Here is a 23,327-nt window from a genome sequence, read left to right as displayed (position 1 = left end):
GTAACTTGTGAGTACTCACCGATACCGATACCACTGTTTTAATGCAGTATCGGCGCCTCTGCCGATACCAGTATCGGTATCGGAACAACACTAAAACGAGGGTAATGGTAAAAATTCAAGCCTTGAGTCACTGTGTGCCGCTTTATACGAGGCTTCATTGGCAATGAACATGTTGATAAACAACAGTGACTCAATGGGGTTTCATAGATGTGTGACCCTCATATGGTGTCCTACATAATCGGAATAGAGCGTGCTTATTATCCCAAAGAGGACATGTCTACAATGCATGTCTACTTGAATATTCAACTGCTCATTTACGATGCAAGTTCCTAAAGAGCCCACAAATATCAATCTCACTCCATACAAGTACAGTATATAATACATACAGATTTTTGGAGGGAATCTCTCATGTTTGCAGCCCTAAAACAGCCTTGTACTTTGAAATGTTTGACGCCCAATTGAAAAGAATGGACGACAGAAAAAGCGCAGTTTAAAACTTACCATTTGCAGAAGACAGGCCAACGAGTAGGGCAGCTAGAATCACGATAGAAGACGACGCCATGAGTGCTTTACATGGCGGTCAGCACTGATGCCACTATGTGAGCTGTGTTAACTTTGGCAAAATGACTCGGGACATTTGCTTTTTCCTCCACCCACAGTCAAGGTGTGGAAAAAGCAGTGTCACTGATAAAGAAGATAAGGCCGACAATAAGTTTTGTATGAAGGAGGGCATCACCACGCTGCTGCACTCTGCCCTCTCACACCTGGACAACAGGAAGCGCCACTTAGCCAGCATTTTATCACAAGTGGTAAAAAACTAACACACTACTTTAAGATGCGTCATTTGTAACGTTACACCTGCTGTTCATGTTCTGATCGGATGTCTCAAGCGGAACATGTTGTCCAATGAGGAAGTCAAATCAAAACTCGGTCATACAAATAATTGGACTTTCCATCAAATGGAGGAAATGAGTGACTGCAAGTTGACACAATCTTCCTTTGTGATGGCCAAAAGTCGTAAAGCTATAAAAGTGTTCCACGCCTAATCAGGTCACATTATATTATTGCTGTATTTTGCATACAACACAGCATGAGTGCCATAATCAATACACTCCAATGTCAGTCAAGTGTATTGTTTTCAGTCAGGTTTGTTTGGCTTAGTACTAGTTAGGTCATGAATTGTGGGGGATTGAGGACCCAAGTGGAGGAAGGCAAGGCGAGGTGTGGCAGGTGTGTTTGGAATCATAGTTTAATTTGAACATAAAACAAAGTGCAAAACAACATACAAAGTGCAAACTAAAGCTGGGAACTAAACTTACTAGTTTCAAACTAACCGGTCAGGACTCAGAAGCGCAGGGAAACAAGGTGTGACGACGACAACAACAACAAAGACTCGACAAAATTAGGGAACTAATGCTGCATTCGAGGTTGGTCGGAAGTCGGAAAAATCCGAGTTGAAACTTCCCAGTTCCGACCTCAAAGCGTTCGAGGTGAAAGTAAATAACCAAAATGGGGGATAGTGATAAATTGTTTTTTATCTTGGTCCTCAAAACTCAATTTGACCTCCAGAAAACTTACCTTTTTGCAATTTTGCTTCATTTATTGTTTTAATCTTATTTCATAAGCATTCCATACAGTTGAGTAGTTTACCGTATAATTTCATGCAGGGATATAGCAGCAATACTGTCATGTATATCGATATTTTATCACACTGTAAACCACCACAATCAGCAAAAGATCACCCGTTTGAGTAAATCACTTTAATGAGCCAAGAAACATCAGCAATACACTTGAAATAACACCACATGTACAAATGCAACACAGATGTTGCGTGCGTAAAAGCAATGTGAAGTCCTATCTTCTCTTCAGCAGCTCCAGTGGTATCATGAAAGGGTTGAGGGGCGGGCACAGTCCCGTCCATTCGGGTTCGCTGCTCCCCGATGTTTGCTCTGCAGCAGCGGTGCCAACGTCGTTCCGCTGAGGTTCCTGATCGCTTCCCTGCCGCTGCCTCTCCAGCTCCGTCAGCACTTTTTGGGCCGTCTCAAGAGTCCTTCTCTTCAGACAAGTTCTGGTGCGCCTGCAAGACGGAGACGAAAGCTGCGATTAGCACACATTGGTGGTCTGTGCTCTGAATGCTGGTCTTATCATTGTAGGGGGAGTGACTCCACCTGGATGAGATGTCTCTGCAGCCGTTGGCAGTGTATGAAGCCCAGTTCCTCCGGGAGCGACATCACCAAGTCCAAGACCACGGCGCTCTCTAAGGAAAACAAGACAGGACCGTCGACAGAGGTGGCAGAAGAAATCATTTGGTAAAGATATTTGTGTAGAAAAAAAACTGTAAAAGTTCAACTCTTTTACTTAACTGACCGCCAAAAATGTTTAATAACATTTAGTAAAATCACAATATATGCCACCATAAACGTTAAATGACGTCAACTACGTTTTTTTGTTTGTTTTTTAATCAACGGGAAGCGCAACGTCTAAGTTGCGAAACTGTTGTTGGCTTGTGAAAACAAAAACACCCTTAACTGTCGCCAGCAGATGGCAGTATTGTATCTCTTTTCAATGGGCTGCCGGTGTATGGAATACAATGAAACATGACGGAATCTGATGGAATCTGATGAAATACAACGCTTTCAAGGATGGCGTGAATTATCAAAGCCTTTGACACAACCACAGCAATAATTAAACTGTACTCAATATTTAAAACTCAAAATTGGAAGATGTCTTGGAAGCATCATTTCTTCATTTTCTGGGTAAAGGTACAGTGAAATTCTCTCCAAACAGCAAACGGGATCTTCAGTTGCTGGACTTGACCCCACCTTGATGTCATACCATTTGCCACCATCTCATTGATGGATCAATGGGTAGTTATATCTCGTTCCTCATCGACCGTCAGAGGTGGTGCTGAACAGCATGCAGTGTCTCAGCGCACATACAGACAATAATGCATACCAGAGAGACATGTCACTAGTGTCCTCCAAGTGACTCAGCGCAGATGCAGAAGTGAGCGAGTCGTCATTGGTGCAGACTTCAATGGACATGTTGGTGCAGGAAACAGAGGAGATGAGGAGGTGATGGGCAGGTTTGGTATCCAGGAGAGGAACACAGAAGGACAGATGGTGATTGACTTTGCAAAAAGAATGGAAATGGTTGTCGTGAATACTTTCTGCCAGAAGAGGCAAGAACATAGGGTGGTGGTGGTGGTGGTAGAAGTACACAGGTAGACTACATCTTGTGTAGACGGTGTAATTTGAAGGAGATTGGCGACTGCAAAGTAGTGGTAGGTGAGAGGGTAGCCAGACAGTATGGATGGTTGTGTGTAGGATGACTCTGGTGGTGAGGAAGACAAAGAGGGCAAAGGCAGAACAGAAGACGAAATGGTGGAAGCTGAAAAAGGAAGAGTGTTGAATGACTTTCAGGAAGGAGTTGAGAAAGGCTCTGGATGGTCAGGATGTGCTCCCAGATGATTGGACAACTACAGCAAATGTGATCAGGCAGACAGGTAGGACAGTCCTTGGTGTGTCATCTGGAAGGAAAGGAGATAAGGAGACTTGGTGGCGGAATGAGGAGGTGCATAAGTAGATCCAGAGAAAGAGGTTAGCTAAGAAGAAGTGGGACATTGAGGACTGAAGAAAGTAGAGAGGAATACAGGGAAATACAGCGTAAGGTGAAAGTAGAAGTGGCAAAGGCCAAACAAGAGGCTTATGATGACTTGTATGCTAGGTTGGATAGTAAGGAGGGAGAGACTGATCTATACAGATTGGCAAGGCAAAGAGACAGAGATGGGAAGAACGTGCAGCAGGTTAGGGTCATAAAGGATAGGGATGGAAGAGTGTTGACAGATGCCAGTGGTGTGATGTGAAGATGGAAAGAGTACTTTGAAGAGTTGATGAATGAGGAAAATGAGAGAGAGCGAAGAGTAGAAGGGGTGACTGTTGTGGACCAGGAAGTAGCAAAGATTAGTAAGGATGAAGAGTGGAAAGGCACTCGGTCCTGATGTGATATACCTGTGAAGGGCTGGAAGTGTCTAGGAAAGGTAGCAGTAGAATTTCTGACTGGGTTGTTCAACATGATCTTAGATAGTGAGGAAATGTCTGAGGAATGGAGGAGAAGTTTGCTGGTGCCCATTTTTAAGAACAAGGGAGATGTGCAAAATTGTGCAACTACAGAGGAATAAAGCTGATGAGCCACACAATGAAGCTATGGGAAAGAGTAGTGGAAGCTAGACTGAGGGCAGAGGTGAACATTTGTGAGCCGCAGTATGGTTTCATGCTAAAAAAAACAAAAAAAAAACAAAAAAACAAAAACAAAGTATGACCGATGCAGTATTTGCTTTGAGGATGTTGATTGAGAAGTACAGAAAAGGTCAGAAGGAGCTGCATTGTGTCTTTGTAGACCTGGAGAAAGCCTATGACAGGGTGCCCAGAGAGGAACTGTGGTTTTGTATGAGGAAGTCTGGAGTGGCGGAGAAGTATGTTCAAGTGGTGCAGGACATGTATGAGGACTGTAAGACAGTGTTGGGACTACATCAGGGATCAGCTCTGAGCCCCCTCTTGTTCGCTATGATAATGGTTCATAAAACTGTGGTGAGACCAGCGATGTTGTTTGGTCTGGAGACAGTGCCACTGAGGAAAAGACAGGAGGCAGAGCTGGAGGCGGCAGAGATGAAGATGCTGAGGTTCTCTTTGGGAGTGACCAGGTTGGATAGGATCAGGAATGAGTACATCAGAGGGACAACACGTTAGAAGCTTTGGCGATAAAGTCAGAGAGGCCAGAATGAGAAGGTTTGGACATGTAGAGGAGAGATAGTGAGTATATTGGCAGAAGAATGCTGAGTTTCCAAATACCAGACAGAAGTTCGAGAAGAAGACCAAAGAGGAGGTTTATGGATGTAGTTCAAGAGGGCATGAAGGTAGTTTGTGTGAGAGCAGAGGACATAGTTAGATGGAGGCAATTGATTCGCTGTGGTAAAAGAAGAAGTTTTTGTTTGCACTTCAAAAAATTTTGGTTGAAGTAAAATGCTTTGTTTACACTTCAAGAAGTTTTTCTTTTTTTTCTTTTTTTAAGTTTTGTTTACACTTCAAGAGGTTTTGCTTGAGTCTTTGTAGTTTGTTTACGGTTCAAGAAGTTTTTCTCGAATATATATATTAAGTTTGCTTTGTGAACAGATGACAGTAATATCAATGATGGTGTAATGTCAACTTTTAGTCTTGCCCCCGCTGTCTTCATGTGTCTTGTTGCTGTGTGAAAGTGCAGCTCCTGTAAAAAGAAGCTCCCGTACTTTTGCACTTGCATGTTGCCACAAGTATGCTCTATGATCACTGGAGGAACTTCCAAGTGGTGAGCAGGTTGGCAGTACCCAGAAGAAAAACGAGCCTTAGGAAAATCAGCTTTTTCATTCAAAGCAACAACGGAGTGGAACAAACTCTCAACTTGACGTTTGCAAGCATTTTGCACAGAAATTAAGCAACGTGACTTGATTAAGAAACAAAACATGCCAGCATGGTGAAGAGGTTCGCTGATTGTCATTTGCACATAATCCCGACCAAATAAAATAAACCAACAAACGGGGTACAAAGCAATAATCACATATTTTACTACTACTGTACTCAAATGGCTATCATGGATGCATTCGCAAAAAAAGATAAATTAATATTCAAGCAAAGACATAAGAAAAGGGATACAATAAATTAGCTTCCTGAGAAGAAAGTGTTGTTCGTGTCTTGTTGCCGCTGGGTCATTAAGGTGCTTGTTTTTGAAAGGGCGTCAGCAGTCAGGCATCCCACGATGTCCTGATTTGTGGCCTGTTGATCCTCATCTGCGAGGTGAGCACAGAAAAACTCGCATGTCTCACAAGCAGTTGCCGAACTGGCCGACCGGGCGGACGTACGGAAATTTCGTCTGACTGACCGCTTGATCGGAGGGAGAGAATCCATCGTGGGGAGGTACGACGTTGTTCCTGTAGGCGGCTCCGTCCAGCCTGTACATGCTCAAGCCCTGGCTGGGGCGGCCCGACTGTCTGGAGTCGGCGTGTTGTCGCGTTGGCGTCGGTTGCCGCGGCGGCGGCTCGTCATAGGAGAACGACGGGTTCAGGTGACCTGAAACAAGCAAGCTCATTGGGTGTACGCTACAAAATTCCTCAAACCAGTCTAAATCTGTGATAGTGAGCACTTCTCCTTTGCCAAGATAATCTAGCCCACCTCACAGGGGTGACATATCAAAATGCTGATTAGACATCATGGTTAGGCAGTTTTGTTTTATTGGGGGGAAGAGGGTCTTGAGACTCAGATTGGTCCCCCTTTCCCCCCAATAAAACTGCATCTTTCAGAGTGGCCTTTTTTGTGGGCTACCAAGGCACTAGTCATGTATGGAGGACCAAAACATTAAATAAATAAATAAACCATTAAATAATTAAATAAAAGTGTCATGAATTAATTAAATATGTTATGTATTAATTAAATTTGCCATTAATTAAATTCCCTATGATTATCTATGTATTTATATATTTACATATTTATTCACTTATTTATTTATTTCTCTATTTAATTATTTCATGGTCACTGTGTTGCGGTGTTTCGTGAATTTATTTTATCTGTCAAAAAAGCCCGTCAAAGTTAGTGGGCGGGGCTAAAGCCTCATTCAAATCTTGTCAAATCGACTGCTTCGGCCTGAAATGGTTAGCAACATGGCGGCTACGGTGATGGATTTTTTGCTGATATAGAGTCATCCAGGCTTGTTGTTGTGCAAAACCAACATCAAAATAAAAGTGATGCTTCTGAACATTGTTAGCTGTAGTGTTTGGAAATGCTTTTTTTTAGGTGTTGTCTTTGCTTGTGTCAAGCACATTGAGTTGCCTTGTGTAAGAAATGTGCTGTATAAATAAATCTGCCTTGCCATAAATAAGATTATTCGTTTAGCTTGAACATTTTGCAGTTTAAATTTACATTGTTTAATTCTCTTGTTTTATGTGTCAGTTTTGCAGTGAACTTGAGCTGGGAGTGACAAAAGCCATCTGAGCACAACACACAAAAAAACCTCCTAGCTGGTCCAGCAACAGAGAGTGAGTACAAAATATTTGCAAAGATGCTTTCGTTGTTATCATTGCAACATCTAGCTTGAACGACTTGCTTACCAGCATTGAACGTGCCAGTCGAGAGTTTGCCGGATCGGGACCACTCAACTTCGTCGTTCAGCCAGTTGTTGACCATCTTCTTTTTCATGTCTTTTTTCCTGGAGGCGGTGATGAGCACAATGTTTGTGAAATCTGGCGTGCATGCTTAATTAACTCAACTGACAACAGAAAAATATGGAGGTATGGAAGTCTAAAAGTAACATGTAACAACTAGAAAGTGTAATTTTTGTGGAAATTACGTGTGAATGCTGAATTGGTGACACTGAAATGAAATGCCGTAAAATAAGGGGAAATCGTGCTAATATTACAGTTATTGCTATAATTATAAAAGTATAAATGTACTTAACATTTGAAGTTGGAATGATGTGGAAGGATTATATCAAAATATTTTGGATCAATTTGGGATTTCTACCTTGAAAAATGTGGAATAATAAAGTTTGTTTCCCGGATGGCTGGAATGAGCTGAAATGATTTGACGAATGGAACGGTTTAAACCAGTCAGAAAATCTTGAGAGGTTTTCGGACAAAATAAAAAAAATGCGTACAGAATAACTCGTGATTGCTTCACGTAATAATTGTGTTCGTAGTGGTTTTGCCTCACCGTACCTCCTTTGCTCCTTCTTGTTGATGATCATGTACGCAGTCAAGCCTGCCACGGTTGCCAGGAGACAAGCCAAAGTGACCGACAAACCGGCGTAGAAGGCCGTTGTTTGGATGGGATTGCTGCAGTGTTTGCCTAAGTACCACGTGGTGCTCAAATCCTTACATCTGGAAACATGTGGGAAGAGCAACTGAGTGGCAGTGATGCGTGAGCATCTACAATGAATTCAAATGAAAGGTAAATGACTGACAGGCAAACGGCGCCGACATCCCTGAACACTTTGCACTTGCCGCCGTGCCAGCACTTGACCATGCCGTCACCATAAAGAGGTTGGCACGGAGTGACACATTCCAGGGTATTGTTGACAGTGTTGTTCACAGCCCTGTAGTGCCTGGCCAGGTCGGGATCCTTAATGAGCGATGAGCAAAGGGCTGGGGGGAGGAGCAAAGGGCGGATCATCGCCATGCTTCACGCTTGACGTTGACTGAAATATACTTACTCTCCAAATTCACTGCAGTGGTTTCCACAGATGGTGGCTGTGTCAAATTGTAGGGACAATCTGGAAAGGGAAGTGATTTTATTATTTGGTAAGGAATTTGTCCAATGAGAATAAATTCACTTATGTGAAGGCACTTTCACACCTGAGAGGCAAGGACGATTTTTAAATCAATTTGAATTGGACTGGCAGTCGCCGAATAAGATCTCATAGATCTCAAAGGTTGGGAATGGAGGCAACTGGACTCTTGTGGGTTGTTGATGGGCTTCACCTTTAAGCCGAAAGGCTTCTTCACTTCAAAGTCTCAGTCGGTGTGAACCGCCCTATCGGTGTTTGTGGTGGGTGTGTCCCCTGTGGGTTGGTCCCGTGAGTGTTCTCGTTGTAGTTGCCAGGTGTGGTGAAGAAGCTTTTTGAATTAAAGGTGAATCATCAAGCAACAAGTGTCCAGGTATCTCCAATTGTACCTCGACCCGGATGACTCAGAATCTGTACAGACATGCTTGAGCAGCATCATGTCATTTGGGGTGGCCGACTCTTGCGAGACTTGCTTGAGCAGTCTGCTCATGAAGCCTTCCAATCATTCAGTCCAGCAGTGAGAAAAATGATTGTAGATCACTCTACAGCCCACCTGTTATGCAGCTTGAATCAGCCAACGTTGCCAAAGCCTCTTTGAGATCCGTCACTTCAGCCTGATATTGTTGTTCACTGCTTGCGTCATTTGGGACCAACAAAACCACATCGTGGTCGACGTTGACACTGAAACGCAACGCAGAACAGAAAACATTTTAACACAAATAATGTTCCTCAATTCCGCATGAGTGTGTGTATGTGTGTGTTTTTCCATTGTCTAATCACCCTTGTGGATTTGGCATGTCTTTGCGGGCGGTCCTGGCATCAGCAGCTAATCTGCTCTGTAATAAAGATAATGCTGAATGACTGTTGTTATCGACCAAGGCCGATGTGTTATCCCAGCTGAAAGATGATTGGTTGGCTTTACCTGTGCCACTCCAGAGGCTGAACGTCTCACCAAAACTCGCGAGGCCACTCGGCTAAGAGAAACAACAGAAAAAAGCGTTTCTATTCATTGACCGGACCGCTAGACAACAAAACATTTGCTTGGACTGGCTTTACCTAACAGTGTTCACCACCACTTTATCAAAGTTTGGTAGTTGCCCTCTGTAAAATGTGTCCATCTGAAAGAGCACCAATAGAACCACCGTCACAAACCATAGAACCATCTCCATAAAACAAACACTGATTTTAAGAAACGATTGACTTCATATCTTTCCATGCACAAGATGTGAGGACGAAGGAATTTGAGTGGACTATGTGACAAATGGACTTTGTTCGTGTATAAGCATGAGTAAAAAATTGATGTGAGTAATGCAATGTTGTGGGTCTATTTGCATAAAATATGAACGTTATGCCATTGTGTTAATAATATGTAGCCATGTGGGAGATCATATTTGCATTTTATAATGGAGTAAAAGTTATGTTCACCCTCATTTTAAAGTCGCCAACGAATTTGGCGTATTCCTCTGAGTTGGTGTCGTCGTACTCGGGCTTGTATTCTTGGTCGATCGCCACGTCAATTTTCACCAACCGCTCGATATCCTCTGCAGTTCATGGACATCGCAATCAGGGCAAGGCAAAGTATTGAAGCAGACGGCCACATGTTGACGGGATAATAACACATACCCAACATTACGGTTTCCTTCACGAACTCGCAAAGGTCTCCCTCGAACTCTCTAGTACAATTGCATTTCTTTCCATTGAAGATTCCTCCGTTTCGGCACTCAACTATTGTTGGCTCTGGATCAGTCGTCGCCACGTTTGCCTGTTCGGTGGTCTGGTCCGCTTCGGTCGTCACCGTGATTGCCTGTTCGGTGGTCTGGCCCGCCTCGGTCGTCGCCGTGATTGCCTGTTCGGTGGTCTGGCCCGCCTCGGTCGTCGCCGTGATTGCCTGTTCGGTGGTCTGGCCCGCCTCGGTCGTCGCCGTGATTGCCTGTTCGGTGGTCTGGCCCGCCTCGGTCGTCGCCGTGATTGCCTGTTCGGTGGTCTGGCCCGCCTCGGTCGTCGCCGTCATTGCCTGTTCGGTGGTCTGGCCCGCCTCGGTCGTCGCCGTCATTGCCTGTTCGGTGGTCTGGCCCGCCTCGGTCGTCGCCGTGATTGCCTGTTCGGTGGTCTGGCCCGCTTCGGTCGTCGCCGTGATTGCCTGTTCGGTGGTCTGGCCCGCCTCGGTCGTCGCCGTGATTGCCTGTTCGGTGGTCTGGCCCGCCTCGGTCGTCGCCGTGATTGCCTGTTCGGTGGTCTGGCCCGCCTCGGTCGTCGCCGTGATTGCCTGTTCGGTGGTCTGGCCCGCCTCGGTCGTCGCCGTGATTGCCTGTTCGGTGGTCTGGCCCGCTTCGGTCGTCGCCGTGATTGCCTGTTCGGTGGTCTGGCCCGCTTCGGTCGTCGCCGTGATTGCCTGTTCGGTGGTCTGGCCCGCCTCGGTCGTCGCCGTGATTCCCTGTTCGGTGATCTGGCCCGCCTCGGTCGTCGCCGTGATTGCCTGTTCGGTGGTCTGGCCCGCCTCGGTCGTCGCCGTGATTGCCTGTTCGGTGGTCTGGCCCGCTTCGGTCGTCGCCGTGATTGCCTGTTCGGTGGTCTGGCCCGCTTCGGTCGTCGCCGTGATTGCCTGTTCGGTGGTCTGGCCCGCTTCGGTCGTCGCCGTGATTGCCTGTTCGGTGGTCTGGCCCGCCTCGGTCGTCGCCGTGATTGCCTGTTCGGTGGTCTGGCCCGCCTCGGTCGTCGCCGTGATTGCCTGTTCGGTGGTCTGGCCCGCCTCGGTCGTCGCCGTGATTGCGTGTTCGGTGGTCTGGCCCGCTTCGGTCGTCGCCGTGATTGCCTGTTCGGTGGTCTGGCCCGCCTCGGTCGTCGCCGTGATTGCCTGTTCGGTGGTCTGGCCCGCTTCGGTCGTCGCCGTGATTGCCTGTTCGGTGGTCTGGCCCGCCTCGGTCGTCGCCGGGATTGCCTGTTCGGTGGTCTGGCCCGCCTCGGTCGTCGCCGGGATTGCCTGTTCGGTGGTCTGGCCCGCCTCGGTCGTCGCCGTGATTGCCTGTTCGGTGGTCTGGCCCGCCTCGGTCGTCGCCGTGATTGCCTGTTCGGTGGTCTGGCCCGCCTCGGTCGTCGCCGTGATTGCCTGTTCGGTGGTCTGGCCCGCCTCGGTCGTCGCCGTGATTGCCTGTTCGGTGGTCTGGCCCGCCTCGGTCGTCGCCGTGATTGCCTGTTCGGTGGTCTGGCCCGCCTCGGTCGTCGCCGTGATTGCCTGTTCGGTGGTCTGGCCCGCCTCGGTCGTCGCCGTGATTGCCTGTTCGGTGGTCTGGCCCGCTTCGGTCGTCGCCGTGATTGCCTGTTCGGTGGTCTGGCCCGCCTCGGTCGTCGCCGTGATTGCCTGTTCGGTGGTCTGGCCCGCCTCGGTCGTCGCCGTGATTGCCTGTTCGGTGGTCTGGCCCGCCTCGGTCGTCGCCGTGATTGCCTGTTCGGTGGTCTGGCCCGCCTCGGCCGTCGCCGTGATTGCCTGTTCGGTGGTCTTGCCCGCCTCGGCCGTCGCCGTGATTGCCTGTTCGGTGGTCTGGCCCGCCTCGGCCGTCGCCGTGATTGCCTGTTCGGTGGTCTGGCCCGCCTCGGTCGTCGCCGTGATTGCCTGTTCGGTGGTCTGGCCCGCCTCGGTCGTCGCCGTGATTGCCTGTTCGGTGGTCTGGCCCGCCTCGGTCGTCGCCGTGATTGCCTGTTCGGTGGTCTGGCCCGCCTCGGTCGTCGCCGTGATTGCCTGTTCGGTGGTCTGGCCCGCCTCGGTCGTCGCCGTGATTGCCTGTTCGGTGGTCTGGCCCGCCTCGGTCGTCGCCGTGATTGCCTGTTCGGTGGTCTGGCCCGCCTCGGTCGTCGCCGTGATTGCCTGTTCGGTGGTCTGGCCCGCCTCGGTCGTCGCCGTGATTGCCTGTTCGGTGGTCTGGCCCGCCTCGGTCGTCGCCGTGATTGCCTGTTCGGTGGTCTGGCCCGCCTCGGTCGTCGCCGTGATTGCCTGTTCGGTGGTCTGGCCCGCCTCGGCCGTCGCCGTGATTGCCTGTTCGGTGGTCTGGCCCGCCTCGGTCGTCGCCGTGATTGCCTGTTCGGTGGTCTGGCCCGCCTCGGCCGTCGCCGTGATTGCCTGTTCGGTGGTATGGCCCGCCTCGGCCGTCGCCGTGATTGCCTGTTCGGTGGTCTGGCCCGCCTCGGTCGTCGCCGTGATTGCCTGTTCGGTGGTCTGGCCCGCCTCGGTCGTCGCCGTGATTGCCTGTTCGGTGGTCTGGCCCGCCTCGGTCGTCGCCGTGATTGCCTGTTCGGTGGTCTGGCCCGCCTCGGTCGTCGCCGTGATTGCCTGTTCGGTGGTCTGGCCCGCCTCGGTCGTCGCCGTGATTGCCTGTTCGGTGGTCTGGCCCGCTTCGGTCGTCGCCGTGATTGCCTGTTCGGTGGTCTGGCCCGCTTCGGTCGTCGCCGTGATTGCCTGTTCGGTGGTCTGGCCCGCTTCGGTCGTCGCCGTGATTGCCTGTTCGGTGGTCTGGCCCGCTTCGGTCGTCGCCGTGATTGCCTGTTCGGTGGTCTGGCCCGCTTCGGTCGTCGCCGTGATTGCCTGTTCGGTGGTCTGGCCCGCCTCGGTCGTCGCCGTGATTGCCTGTTCGGTGGTCTGGCCCGTTTCGGTCGTCGCCGTGATTGCCTGTTCGGTGGTCTGGCCCGCTTCGGTCGTCGCCGTGATTGCCTGTTCGGTGGTCTGGCCCGCCTCGGTCGTCGCCGTGATTGCCTGTTCGGTGGTCTGGCCCGCCTCGGTCGTCGCCGTGATTGCCTGTTCGGTGGTCTGGCCCGCTTCGGTCGTCGCCGTGATTGCCTGTTCGGTGGTCTGGCCCGCCTCGGTCGTCGCCGTGATTGCCTGTTCGGTGGTCTGGCCCGCCTCGGTCTTCGCCGTGATTGCCTGTTCGGTGGTCTGGCCCGCCTCGGTCGTCGCCGTGATTGCCTGTTCGGTGGTCTGGCCCGCCTCGGTCGTCGCCGTGATTGCCTGTTCGGTGGTCTGGCCCGCCTCGGTCGTCGCCGTGATTGCCTGTTCGGTGGTCTGGCCCGCTTCGGTCGTCGCCGTGATTGCCTGTTCGGTGGTCTGGCCCGCTTCGGTCGTCGCCGTGATTGCCTGTTCGGTGGTCTGGCCCGCCTCGGTCGTCGCCGTGATTGCCTGTTCGGTGGTCTGGCCCGCCTCGGTCGTCGCCGTGATTGCCTGTTCGGTGGTCTGGCCCGCTTCGGTCGTCGCCGTGATTGCCTGTTCGGTGGTCTGGCCCGCTTCGGTCGTTGCCGTGATTGCCTGTTCGGTGGTCTGGCCCGCCTCGGTCTTCGCCGTGATTGCCTGTTCGGTGGTCTGGCCCGCCTCGGTCTTCGCCGTGATTGCCTGTTCGGTGGTCTGGCCCGCCTCGGTCGTCGCCGTGATTGCCTGTTCGGTGGTCTGGCCCGCCTCGGTCGTCGCCGTGATTGCCTGTTCGGTGGTCTGGCCCGCCTCGGTCGTCGCCGTGATTGCCTGTTCGGTGGTCTGGCCCGCTTCGGTCGTCGCCGTGATTGCCTGTTCGGTGGTCTGGCCCGCTTCGGTCGTCGCCGTGATTGCCTGTTCGGTGGTCTGGCCCGCTTCGGTCGTCGCCGTGATTGCCTGTTCGGTGGTCTGGCCCGCCTCGGTCGTCGCCGTGATTGCCTGTTCGGTGGTCTGGCCCGCTTCGGTCGTCGCCGTGATTGCTTGTTCGGTGGTCTGGCCCGCTTCGGTCGTCGCCGTGATTGCCTGTTCGGTGGTCTGGCCCGCCTCGGTCGTCGCCGTGATTGCCTGTTCGGTGGTCTGGCCCGCCTCGGTCGTCGCCGTGATTGCCTGTTCGGTGGTCTGGCCCGCCTCGGTCGTCGCCGTGATTGCCTTTTCGGTGGTCTGGCCCGCCTCGGTCTTCGCCGTGATTGCCTGTTCGGTGGTCTGGCCCGCCTCGGTCGTCGCCGTGATTGCCTGTTCGGTGGTCTGGCCCGCCTCGGTCGTCGCCGTGATTGCCTGTTCGGTGGTCTGGCCCGCCTCGGTCGTCGCCGTGATTGCCTGTTCGGTGGTCTGGCCCGCCTCGGTCGTCGCCGTGATTGCCTGTTCGGTGGTCATCTCGGTTGTTGATGTTCTGTGTAAGATGGCATTCTCCAGCAGATTGTATGTTTCGGCTGGAAGAGGAACTGGAAGTACAGCAGCAGTGTATTGTACAGTGTGAGCAGTTTTGTCTGTAGTCATGCATTTTTAAAAAAAGCATTGGTACTGCACACATCAACAACAGAATTTTCCTGTTTCTTTTTAATACCGACACCAGCGGTATCTATTATTAGCATTACAGTACACCAAGAAAGGAAACATTGTCACTATGTTGGGAAAAGAGGATAATGGTAAAAATTCAAGCCTTGGAATTGCTGTGACCCGCATTATTCAAGGCTTTGTTGGCAATGAGCATATTGATAAACAACAGTGACTCAAAGGGCTTTGCTAGACCCTCATACGGTCTCTTACATAATCGGAATAGAGCGTGCTGATTATCCCAAAAAAGACAATATTAGCATGTCTACTCTAATTTTAAACAGCTCATTCACGATGCAAGTTCCTAGAGAGCCTCCAAATATCAATCTCACTGTATACAAGTATATAATACATACAGATTTTTTGGGGGAATCTCTCAGATTTGCAGCCCTAAAACAGCCTTGTACTTTGAAATATTTGACGCCCAATTGAAAAGAATGGATGACAGAAAAAGCGCAGCTGAGAACTTACCATTTGCAGAAGACAGGCCAACGAGTAGGGCAGCTAGAATCACGATAGAAGACGACGCCATGAGTGCTTTACATGGCGGTCAGCACTGATGACACTATATGAGCTGTGTGAACTTTGGCAAAATGACTCGGGACATTTGCTTTTTCCTCCACCCAGTCAAAGTGTGGAAAAAGCAGCGTCACTGATAAAGAAGATAAGGCCGAACATAAGTTTCGTATGGAGGAGGAGGGCATCACTACGCTGTTGTACTCTGCCCTCTCACACCTGGACAACAGGAAGCGCCACTTAGCCAGCATTTTATTGGTAAAAAAAACAACACGTTACTTTAAAATGTGTCATTTGTAACGTTACACCTGCTGTTATGTTCTGATCGGATATCTCAAGCGGAACATGTTGTCCAATGAGGAAGTCAAATCAAAAATCGGTTCCACTCATACAGAGAATTGGACTTTGTCAAATGAAGGAAATGAGTGACTGCAAGTTGACACAACCTTCCTGTTATGGCCAAAAGTCGTAAAGCTATAAAAGTGGTCCACGCCTAATCAGGCTGCATTATATTATTGCTATAGTTTGCATACAACACAGCGTGAGTGCCATAATCAATACACTCCAATGTCAGTCAAGTGTAGTTGTATTGTGTTTTAGTAAATAAAATGTTGCGTTCCCCACTATATTATCAGATTTGGTTGACTTTGTGCTAGTTATATCCCCTTTTTTGTGGGAATAACCAGTTTTGACAATGTTGGGCATTTACTGAGATAGGGACTGAGCCACTGTATGCAGTAACAACCATCAGTTGTGTTATTGACATTTTCGCCAACATCTTGATGGTGTAAGAAGTATCACAATATCGATATTTTATCACACTGTAAACTACCACAATCAGCAAAAGTTCACCCGTTTGAGTAAATCACTTTAATTGAGCCAAGAAACATCAGCAATACACTTGAAATAACACCACATGTACAAATGCAACACAGATGTTGCGTGCGTAAAAGCAATGTGAAGTCCTATCTTCTCTTCAGCAGCTCCAGTGGTATCATGAAAGGGTTGAGGGGCGGGCACAGTCCCGTCCATTCGGGTTCGCTGCTCCCCGATGTTTGCTCTGCAGCAGCGGTGCCAACGTCGTTCCGCTGAGGCTCCTGATCGCTTCCCTGCCGCTGCCTCTCCAGCTCTGTCAGCACTTTTTGAGCCGTCTCAGAGTCCTTCTCTTCAGACAAGTTCTGGTGCGCCTGCAAGACGGAGACGAATGCTGCGATTAGCACACATTGGTGGTCTGTGCTCTGAATGCTGGTCTTATCATTGTAGGGGGAGTGACTCCACCTGGATGAGATGTCTCTGCAGCCGTTGGCAGTGTATGAAGCCCAGTTCCTCCCGGAGCGACATCACCAAGTCCAAGACCACGGCGCTCTCTAAGGAAAACAAGACAGGACGGTCGACAGAGGTGGCAGAAGAAATCATTTGGTAAAGAGATTTGTGTCGAAAAAGACTGTAAAAGCTCAACTCGTTTACTTAACTCTTTGACCACCAAAAACGTTTAATAACGATTAGTAAAATCATGACGTATGCCGCCATAAACGTTAAATGACGTCAACTACGTTTTTTTTTTTTTTTTTAAATCAATGGCAAGCGCAACGTCTAAGTGCAGCGCTGCCTGGTCAATGGGTTGTGAAAACAAAAACACCCATTAACTATCGCCAGCAGATGGCAGTAGTGTATCTCTTTTCAATGTGCTGCCGGTGTATGGAATTACGAAACATGACGTAATCTGATGAAATAGAACGTTTTCAAGGATGGTGTGAATGATCAAAGCCTCAATTTTCGCTCAATGTCACTCAAATGACCTATTATCGAATGGTGATGACTAAAGAAGGTAGAAACATACTTTTTTTTTTTTTTCTAATGAAAGAAGGGAACGTGATCTTTCATGTGATACCCACCTTATATATATATATAGTAAAAGAACACAATATTCTGTTTGCCTTGAAAGATGAGTTAAAATGCTTGAAATCGGCTGGCACTGTGGGAGTTTTTTTGTTTTTTTTGATAATGTGTGGTAGTAAAGAGTTAAGTAAAAGTACAGACTGAAATGGACGTAAGTATCAAACTCAAAATGAATTTTTACTCTCTGTACCTGTTTTGTCACAAAGGGAAAAAGTCAAATTAATGCAAAAAAAACAGCTCAGATTTCTATATTGAAAAATAATTAAAAAAAACAAGCTAGTGTTAGCCTAGCTTGGCGGTGACCCGCACTCACCCATGGGTGTGAGCTCACACTTGCCCTCTGGCTTGTGGATGCCACCCAAGTAGTTGTAGAGCCTCTCAAAGTCCACCGTGAAGTCCTCGGAGGCGGTCGTATCCGAAATTCTCTGCTCAGCTGGGACCACCGCGCTGGCTACTGGACTCTTTACCGGCACTTGGACAAACAAAAAGAGGCAAACATAAGACATTTGGTCCCAGTCCCCGTCCGCATCCCGGTCCACACCTTGGGCCGGCGTGGGTTTGCACTGTGCTGCGTCCAGCTGCAGCGGTTGGCAGTTCCTGAGGGTGTGAGGCTCCGTGGACGCCACGGTCCACATCTGCCGGCAAGAAAACTTTGGTGAGCAACATGGACATTTATCTGAGTGTCATTTGTCCTGCGTCACCTGAGAGAAAGCCTTGGAAAGCGGAGCGTCGAAGCTCCCGGACACGGCCCGTGCCAAACCGGTCCACAGCTGGATGGGCGCCAGCGCCTTCATCTCTGTTGACGTCCTGGTCTTCAGCTGCAAGATGGCGCCGGAGATCACCTTGTTCTGGAGGCCTTCCACCACAGACTGGATCTACAAAGACCGAAGCAGTGTTGGGACACTTGCAAAGCATGAAACACAGCACCGGCATATACTGATGTCAGACATTTAAAAACAGCTAGGCCATTTGTGTTGCACTTCTTCCCTCTGGATCTGCATTCTTCCTCACTTGTTTGTTCTGTCCACGGTTCCTAGTTGAACTGCTAGTCAGCAGTGGCGCCAATAATTATTGAAACAACCTACGTTGTATTTATGCAACAAATGACGTCATTACCGGTTCCAAAACTATTTTAAATGACCTGAGCAAAAATCCCGACAGCGTTTAGGAGTGCACAGAGGATTGTTTTCACACGACAAGTGCTGTTTTCTCGGAACAACAGCTTGGACAATTGGAGCGTAACGCACCTCGCAAACGGAGCGAGAGGGCACAGCCTGCTTGAGCAGATCATAGTCGACGTTCTCCGGCGAGCCGCCGCCGCGGGGGCTCTTCTTCTTCAAGGAGCTCTGCTTCCTCAGAGCGTCCAGCAGCATCTTCTGCTCCTTTCGGGGCCAAGTGCAGACTCGCCTGGCTTGGGCAGGCTCAGAGTTCGAGCTAAGGTTCCGAACCGGTTTGTTGCGCGTGCGAGGCGGCGGCTTCATGTCGACTCGAGTACGCTCAAACCTTCAAAATCGATCCGACGAACTTAAAAGCAAATAACTACTGAAAACTTTGGATGGATGGAACTTGAGACAAGAAACTGAACCACTTCCGCTGCAGGGTAATGTACGTGACGTCATGTGTACGTCCGGTGCAAACATCCGTTTGGCTTTTTATATTCAATTTATTTTAATAATAATAATAATTATTATTATCATTATAATGCACACTTTTATTTTCTGGACACACAAAGGCGCTTCACAATTGATATTTTGTTAATTTTTGTTTTATAACACTTGCTGTAAGCTTTATAAAGTTTGCGTTTTTTTTTCTTATCGCGAATCCAAATGTAGTCGTTCAAATAAAAATTTCAGAAGGAAATCAGACCATATGAGTAAAATATTTAACTCCGAACACATGAACGCATTTAAAAGTGTTGCTTTTTTTTTTTTTTTTAATTATTTTTTTAGTGTATATGTCTTGTAATGTGCTGTAATCGACTTGTGTGTAACATTTTGAGGTGCTTAATTTGTTTGTATTGTATTTGATGTTGGTGATGTCGAAATAAAAAAAAAAAAAGTGTTGCTTTCCATTTTTTTTTTTTTTTCGGGATTTGCCCTCGGTGCGATTGGCGTGGGGTTGTTTCCTCACGTGGGAGACCGTGTTTGTGTGCGTGTTTATGCGAGAGAAAAAAAATCTTCCCGGCTTCCGTAGTTTTATCATTTCCTAGTTGAATATTTATCATTTCCTGCAGCAAGATGGCGGCCGTGAGAAACAGTCTGACTCCGGCTTGTCTCGTGGGACGTTTCGTTGTCACACAAAGTGCGAAATCAAGCGCGGGCAGACAACCTTTTCGGTCGGGCATTTGGAAGCACGTATGTTTGCCTCGTTCTTCTTAATGTCGTTTCATTTCCGGGATGGCCGAAGCGGTCATTTTGGTCATCTAGCCGCCTAGCATAGTCTGTCCGTCAGGCTGACTGTGACTTTGACAAAAACATCCATCAGTACCACACTTTACATGAGCTTGGATAGGATGGGTTACTTATACAGTATAAGGAGAGAAGCTCGAGCAGGTTTTGCATATGAAATCCTGACGTTTCTAGCACTGTCGTCCCAGCTGAAGTAAGTTTAGACATATTGAGGCACAGCCAACTTTAAACTCAAGGAATATTTTGATTATCAAGTCAATCAAATTTTTATTTTGATAATAGCTGAACCATTTTGATACATCTTTAAATTAACTCATTCACTGCCTTTGACAAGTATACTTGTCAATTGTATTTTTTAGAGCGGTGCTAAATGGGGGCGAATCTGAGCATGCTCCACTGTAAATATCAAACTTGGAAACAACTTTACTGATGCCCAACCACCGGTCGATGACATCATTGCCCCATTTTATAGGAAATAAACACAGTTTCAGAGTCCATGGGAGAAATGGCTGTATTTTGGCAAACCTACATTTTTCTGCTGTCAATTATAAAAGAACGGGACGGGACAAAAAGTAGGGAGTCTATTCTGTTATTTGGTAGATTCGGTTTATATATAATTATTGAATGTAATATCACGTGAGTATTGGAAATGTAAAAATTTTCTATAATGACTGGCAGTGAATGAGTTAAAATGTCAGTTTCTAAACCGGTAATATCAAATTTATGTAGTCGTCCGTGAAATCGGACCCATTATCTGTTTGTTGAATCAAAACATTTGCTTTTATTCTGAATAATAATAATTGTTTTCCAATTTTCTGACATCTTATGGCCCAAACCAGTAACACAGATCATTTATTTCAGTGTAAATCAGTGTAAATAATCCTTTATTCTGCTCAAACCGGACCGGACCAAGTTATCAAGAGTTTCACATAATTTTCATTCATTTCACCAGTTCTCTGTAAAAGTTTGAAAAACACTGACCTCGATCCTACTTATTTTACCCTATTGCTCCTTCGCCCACCAAACTAGCGCTGGCTCCAGAGGTCATTTGTGCACACAGCATTTGACTTGAACAGTTGGGCCGGCGGCTGCAAATCTCTTCTGTGCAGGCGGCACCATGAGAAGCTGTTCTGGGTGACCGTGAGACATAACAGCTCCCAGGTCAGTTCGTAAACTTACACGCTCACAAGCACTCATAAGCTATTCACATTCTGAGGGAAATTCTTTGTTTTTGTCAAATCCAGATGCTGAGTGAGGCAGGCCCCCTGGTGGCGGCCAACAGCACCACCGTCCTTCAGCGAACGATCCCCGAACAGGTGGATAGAACAACATCTTAAACTGGGACAAACTGGACAAAGTGTCACCTTACACTTGATCGGTGCTTCCAGGTCACGCTCGGGCCCGTTACTGTGGCTACGGGAAATGACTCCGGCCCGTTATTGACTCAGTCTGCAGTGGACACGGCGGAGGTGCTGCAAGCTGCCGATCCAGAAGCCCGCCTGGCCGAGCTGGGCTTGGCTGGCTACTCGCCGGTGGGTGTCATCCAGAACCTGTTGGAGTTCGTGCACATGGACGTGGGGCTGCCCTGGTGGGCAGCCATCGTTCTCGGTAAGCAACCACACCAACAAGAAAGGGGTGGGGGGGGGGGCTGGTATTGTTCAGGGGGCCGGGCCAAATGTGAAGGCGGGCCGTAGTTTGGGGACCCCAGTTAAACTCGTCTCAAGGTCTCATGAGACAAAAATACTCACCAAAATTACATGCACTTATGGCGCCAGACTTTAGTTAGGGTCCTACTGGAAGATCTCAGACAGCAGACAGACTTGTTAGGAGTAAGCAGGTACAAATAGAAACTTATAGAAACTTGTAAATGATCCTTTGGAGGGCAACTAAAGTCACACGGCAGGTAAAACACTGTCAAAGTTCCATGATTGAACTAATGTGGACCATTTTTTTTGTGCGTCGCCAGGGACGGTTGTGGCTCGCCTGGCCGTCTTTCCCGTCATCGTGAAGGGCCAGCGGGAGGCGGCCAAACTCAACAACGTCATGCCCGAGATGACCCGACTAAGCAGCAGGATGACAGAGGCCAAACATAGCGGGAACCAGTTTGAATGTAAACGTGGCGGCGCTCAGCACACGTCTGGTTGTCTCCGCTTGTGTTTGCACGCGCTGATGTTCATGCTGGTCCTCCGCAGTCTCCAAAGCCTACACCGACCTCACCTTGTTTCAGAAGAAGCATGATGTCAACCCTCTCCGTGGCTTCTTGGTTCCTCTGGTGCAGGTCAGTGTTTGTATTTGCCGCTATCTGGAGATGTTTGTTTATTTTCTGTCTGACTGACTTCTGTTCATCCCCCAAGGCGCCCATCTTCATCTCCTTCTTCATGGCGCTGAGGCAGATGGCAAACTTGCCGGTGCCTAGCATGCAGGCGGGAGGCGCGCTCTGGTTTCCTGATCTGACGGCGGCCGATCCCTTCTATATCCTGCCCCTGGCGGTCACGGGAACCATGTTCTTCATCCTGGAGGTGCGAGTCCCCGATGTGTATCCTCAATTCTTGCTGTTAGCTCCAAACCGTCAACGCCTGCTCTGTTGCGCTTAGCTGGGCGCCGAGTCGGGCGTGGACAATCCCAACCTGCGCGCCATGAAGACCGTGTTCCGGATCATGCCCTTCGTCATCCTCCCCCTCACCATCAACTTCCCCACGGTGAGGTCATCGTTGTCGCCTTTCTTGTCCTTGCACCCGGGCGGTAAATGAACAGCGAGCCCTCCGCTGTGTCCTCAGGCCGTGTTCACCTACTGGCTCACCTCCAACTGCTTCTCCTTGGCTCAAGTGGCGCTGCTCAGACATCCGCTTGTCCGAGATAAGTTGCGCATCCCGGAGAGGATCAAGCACCCGGCCTCGGCCCTGCCTCATAACGACGGCTTCGTCGCCAGCATGAGGAAAGGTGAGTTTGAATGCGGTTCCAACTTAGCATGTTACTTGCTTCTGCAACGAAGCGCAGTCCTTTAAACCCCAAAAAACAAAGCCAGTTGTTCATGTTTCAAGACAATCATCAAAATAAGACGTGTAAGGTATCTTTCTCCTTTTCAGCAAAAGCATATAAGTTAATATAAGGCTGAAACTATTTGATGTTAATTAAATTTTTTGCCACCGTTGTTGTCGGTCCCTTTTAACATTTGCTCTGTGGTCTCCAGGATGGAAGAACGCACAGCTGGCTCAGCAGCTGCAAGAGCGAGAGAGACGCATCAAAAATCGTCTGGACCTCGCTGCCAAAGGTAAGTGCTCCGTGCCCTCATACTGTTCTGACATGCACCAGGAAGAAAAATGGATAAGACACACACGCCTGTTTGTTCAGTATCAAAATGTTTGTATTATCTGAAGAGGAAAAGATTGATTTATCAAGGAACAAGGAGACACAATTTGTGGATGGGGTCTGGCTGTGCCGTTACACAAGCTTTTATTGAGAAAAGAAACGGCACAAACGCAAACAAAAATTATATACTATCCTGAAATAGTGGTGCACTCAAAAATCAATTTACTTACAAATTGACTTAGTCTTTGCATGCGTGTGTCTTGACTTGAGTTCACATGACTTAGTTGTGTGAACGTTAACAGGTGGACACATAGGTTAATTGTGCCATCTAGTGGCAGAGCATTTAATTGCTCTGTATCCCTGCCATACAGTACTGTCCACTATAACGGTGATGTGCATTTCCTCTCTATTGCGGTTTGTTTTCCGAAAGCAAGAAATGAGTTCTTATCAAATCCAAAAGTTTTTGTACAAAAAAAAAACAAAAACATGGTGGACAGACTGAAGCAGCTTCTGAAGGTACTCTGATGTCATCCTGGGATCTTGTCATTTGCACTTTGCACATAACATAAATAAATAAATACATTATTGTAATAACTCAACAGCAG

The 23,327-nt window shown here is 48.4% G+C and overlaps 3 protein-coding genes across 5 annotated transcripts in view; 1 reads left to right on the top strand and 2 right to left on the bottom strand.

The window, feature by feature from the left end:
• Window positions 1–1,862: 1,862 nt before the first annotated feature.
• Window positions 1,863–23,327, top strand: part of oxa1l (OXA1L mitochondrial inner membrane protein) — a 22,612-nt gene continuing 1,147 nt past the window's right edge. The window contains exons 1-15 of one of the 3 annotated variants that reach the window (XM_077501436.1): window positions 1,863–2,071; window positions 2,154–2,309; window positions 6,978–7,063; window positions 16,087–16,287; window positions 16,370–16,525; window positions 20,443–20,574; window positions 20,658–20,729; window positions 20,802–21,021; window positions 21,380–21,523; window positions 21,606–21,691; window positions 21,768–21,932; window positions 22,008–22,112; window positions 22,191–22,353; window positions 22,604–22,684; window positions 23,138–23,238. In XM_077501436.1, the coding sequence (XP_077357562.1) occupies window positions 20,658–20,729; window positions 20,802–21,021; window positions 21,380–21,523; window positions 21,606–21,691; window positions 21,768–21,932; window positions 22,008–22,112; window positions 22,191–22,353; window positions 22,604–22,684; window positions 23,138–23,238 (1,137 nt within the window). In that variant the 5' untranslated portion in view covers window positions 1,863–2,071; window positions 2,154–2,309; window positions 6,978–7,063; ... (1 more) ...; window positions 16,370–16,525; window positions 20,443–20,574. Of the gene's footprint in view, window positions 2,072–2,153; window positions 2,310–6,977; window positions 7,064–16,086; window positions 16,288–16,369; window positions 16,526–19,191; window positions 19,360–20,442; window positions 20,575–20,657; window positions 20,730–20,801; window positions 21,022–21,379; window positions 21,524–21,605; window positions 21,692–21,767; window positions 21,933–22,007; window positions 22,113–22,190; window positions 22,354–22,603; window positions 22,685–23,137; window positions 23,239–23,327 lie in introns of those variants that run through there. The other 2 variants (XM_077501434.1, XM_077501435.1) reach the window with 2 other exon arrangements.
• LOC144003182 (mucin-3A) lies at window positions 5,381–9,937 on the bottom strand. Its single transcript, XM_077499129.1, has 12 exons — window positions 9,931–9,937; window positions 9,733–9,848; window positions 9,364–9,425; window positions 9,230–9,281; window positions 9,088–9,143; window positions 8,861–8,988; window positions 8,236–8,295; window positions 7,987–8,167; window positions 7,742–7,903; window positions 7,136–7,233; window positions 5,914–6,101; window positions 5,381–5,821 (listed from the first exon to the last, which is right to left on the bottom strand). Exons 1-12 carry the CDS (start codon window positions 9,935–9,937, stop codon window positions 5,777–5,779), a joined length of 1,155 nt encoding a protein of 384 aa, XP_077355255.1. The 3' UTR covers window positions 5,381–5,776.
• snapc2 (small nuclear RNA activating complex, polypeptide 2) lies at window positions 15,962–18,644 on the bottom strand. The gene is made up of 6 exons (XM_077501439.1): window positions 18,253–18,644; window positions 17,707–17,880; window positions 17,547–17,640; window positions 17,319–17,477; window positions 16,385–16,473; window positions 15,962–16,293 (listed from the first exon to the last, which is right to left on the bottom strand). Exons 1-6 carry the CDS (start codon window positions 18,484–18,486, stop codon window positions 16,072–16,074), a joined length of 972 nt encoding a protein of 323 aa, XP_077357565.1. The 5' UTR covers window positions 18,487–18,644; the 3' UTR covers window positions 15,962–16,071.

This window comes from Festucalex cinctus, chromosome 16, assembly GCF_051991245.1.
Source record: "Festucalex cinctus isolate MCC-2025b chromosome 16, RoL_Fcin_1.0, whole genome shotgun sequence".
NCBI lineage: Eukaryota > Metazoa > Chordata > Actinopteri > Syngnathiformes > Syngnathidae > Festucalex > Festucalex cinctus.
Note: the sequence above shows the minus strand (reverse complement) of the source record. Positions and strands in the feature narration are given on the sequence as shown.